Below are 2,500 nucleotides of genomic sequence, written 5' to 3'. Positions count from 1 at the left end.
CCCCCCCCCCCCGCTCCTCTCCCATCTCCCATGACTGTAACTGCAGCCCTGTGGTACGTGCACTACAAACTAAAACCCTGTCCATGTCTGCTTTGTGTCTCCTCACAGATATTAGTTTACCCAAATCTGCAACAATATGCTACACGGCAGCCTTGCTCAAAGCCAGGGCGGTGTCAGACAAGTAAGTATCTGTTTACTGTGGGCTCACAATGCTCCGCGAGAGGGGCCTGTTTGTGCGAGTGAGTGAATGGGGTTGAGCGATGGTGTTGTTTAAATGGGTTATGGAGTAATTGTGCTCTTTTTAAATGACCCTCCCCAGAGGGGCTGTGTTACTGTGAGAGGTGACTGCTTTTGTCTTGTGCTTGGAACCCACTTGTCGCCTGTGGTTGTGCGGTTGTTGTGCGACTCGCTCCATAAGCGCACACACACACACACACACACACACACACGCTGCTGCACAGAGATAGCGGGGGAGACAATGGAGTCGTGACGTTGTCTCAGACCGTGTTGTTATGCTCTTTCTTTCTCTCAATTCCACACACACACACACGCTGTCCCGCACGCGTGTTATTATACTGTACATGTGAGGACCTTTCATTGACTTGTGTTCATTCCCTGACCTCTAACCTTATCACTCGTCAGTCGACGCATAAAAAAGAACCGTAACCCCCGATCCGGCCCTAATTCTAACCCCAAACCCTTAAATAGCTCCCATTCAGAATGACAGTGTCATGTTTATTCGTAAAGCCACACTGCCCTGCAGAGGCTGACCACAGTAACTATACTGTACAGTACAGTAACTATACTGCTCTGCAGAAGCTGACCACAGTAACTATACTGTACAGTACAGTAACTATACTGCCCTGCAGAGGCTGACCACAGTAACTATACTGTACAGTACAGTAACTATACTGCCCTGCAGAAGCTGACCACAGTAACTATACTGTACAGTACAGTAACTATACTGCTCTGCAGAAGCTGACCACAGTAACTATACTGTACAGTACAGTAACTATACTGCCCTGCAGAAGCTGACCACAGTAACTATACTGTACAGTACAGTAACTATACTGCTCTGCAGAAGCTGACCACAGTAACTATACTGTACAGTACAGTAACTATACTGCCCTGCAGAAGCTGACCACAGTAACTATACTGTACAGTACAGTAACTATACTGCTCTGCAGAAGCTGACCACAGTAACTATACTGTACAGTACAGTAACTATACTGCTCTGCAGAGGCTGACCACAGTAACTATACTGTACAGTACAGTAACTATACTGCTCTGCAGAAGCTGACCACAGTAACTATACTGTACAGTACAGTAACTATACTGCCCTGCAGAAGCTGACCACAGTAACTATACTGTACAGTACAGTAACTATACTGCTCTGCAGAAGCTGACCACAGTAACTATACTGTACAGTACAGTAACTATACTGCTCTGCAGAGGCTGACCACAGTAACTATACTGTACAGTACAGTAACTATACTGCTCTGCAGAGGCTGACCACAGTAACTATACTGTACAGTACAGTAACTATACTGCCCTGTAGAAGCTGACCACAGTAACTATACTGTACAGTGCAACTGAGGAAAAAGGCTTTAAAGTTCTTTGATTATCCAGTGATGTTACTGCAATTATTGAGACCCTTTTTCCTCTAAAGCAGAGCGAGATTGAACTCTGAAACTTTGTCACCAGATAAAACCGATATTGAGAAGTTCAATTTCACTCATAACTCAATTTTGAAGAGAATTGCAGTTACTGAAGTTAGCTTCTGCAGGGCAGCATCGTTAGATGTCTCTGAGGGCGTCACTTCCACAAAACCGTCCTTATTACTCAAAAACTCAAAGAACATACAAGAACAAGAACATAAACACATAAACACTAGGGGCTAAATCCACAAAGAATGGATTGCACGGAGCAAGTTGCACCCTTACTTACAATTCATTATGAAATGAAAATGGGGGACCCTGATGTAAACGAGACGAAAGTCTTTCTCTGGTCTGCATCCCCTTAACAATTGTGTGTATTGAGCCGTACTGTATTGTACCCATTCTGCAATCTGCTAATAAAATTTTCATTCAATCAATCTGCACGGTGATTGATTGAATGAAAAATGTATTAGCAGATTGCAGAATGGGTACAATAATACAGTACGGCTCAATACACACAATTGTTAAGGGGATGCAGACCAGAGAAAGACTTTCGTCTTGTTTACATCAGGGTCCCCCATTTTCATTTCATAATGAATTGTAAGTAAGGGTGCAACTTGCTCCGTGCAATCCATTCTTTGTGGATTTAGCCCTAGGGCTCTGTATTGTGGACAAGAATCTGGCAGTGGGTTATGCAAAACTATAAACACTGCAATATGTTTGTATTTGATCGTGTCAAGATGTAACTGTGTGTGTTCTGTGCCCAGGTTCTCTCCAGAAGCAGCGTCGAGGAGAGGGCTGAGCACAGCAGAGATGAATGCTGTGGAGGCCATTCACAGAGC

At 44.3% G+C, this 2,500-nt stretch overlaps 1 protein-coding gene across 10 annotated transcripts in view; it reads left to right on the top strand.

The window, feature by feature from the left end:
* Positions 1-2,500, top strand: part of LOC311244635 (suppressor of tumorigenicity 7 protein homolog) — a 127,179-nt gene that overhangs the window by 104,344 nt on the left and 20,335 nt on the right. For all 10 annotated transcript variants that reach the window (XM_084334248.1, XM_084334256.1, XM_084334255.1 and 7 more), the window contains 2 exons: positions 109-181; positions 2,426-2,500. The exon at positions 2,426-2,500 is cut by the window's right edge and continues 28 nt beyond it. In XM_084334248.1, coding sequence (XP_084190374.1) covers positions 109-181; positions 2,426-2,500 — 148 coding nt within the window. The remainder of the gene's footprint in view (positions 1-108; positions 182-2,425) is intronic.

Source organism: Notolepis coatsorum (assembly GCF_963971535.1).
Source record: "Notolepis coatsorum genome assembly, chromosome: 18".
Classification (NCBI taxonomy): domain Eukaryota; kingdom Metazoa; phylum Chordata; class Actinopteri; order Aulopiformes; family Paralepididae; genus Notolepis; species Notolepis coatsorum.
Note: the sequence above shows the minus strand (reverse complement) of the source record. Positions and strands in the feature narration are given on the sequence as shown.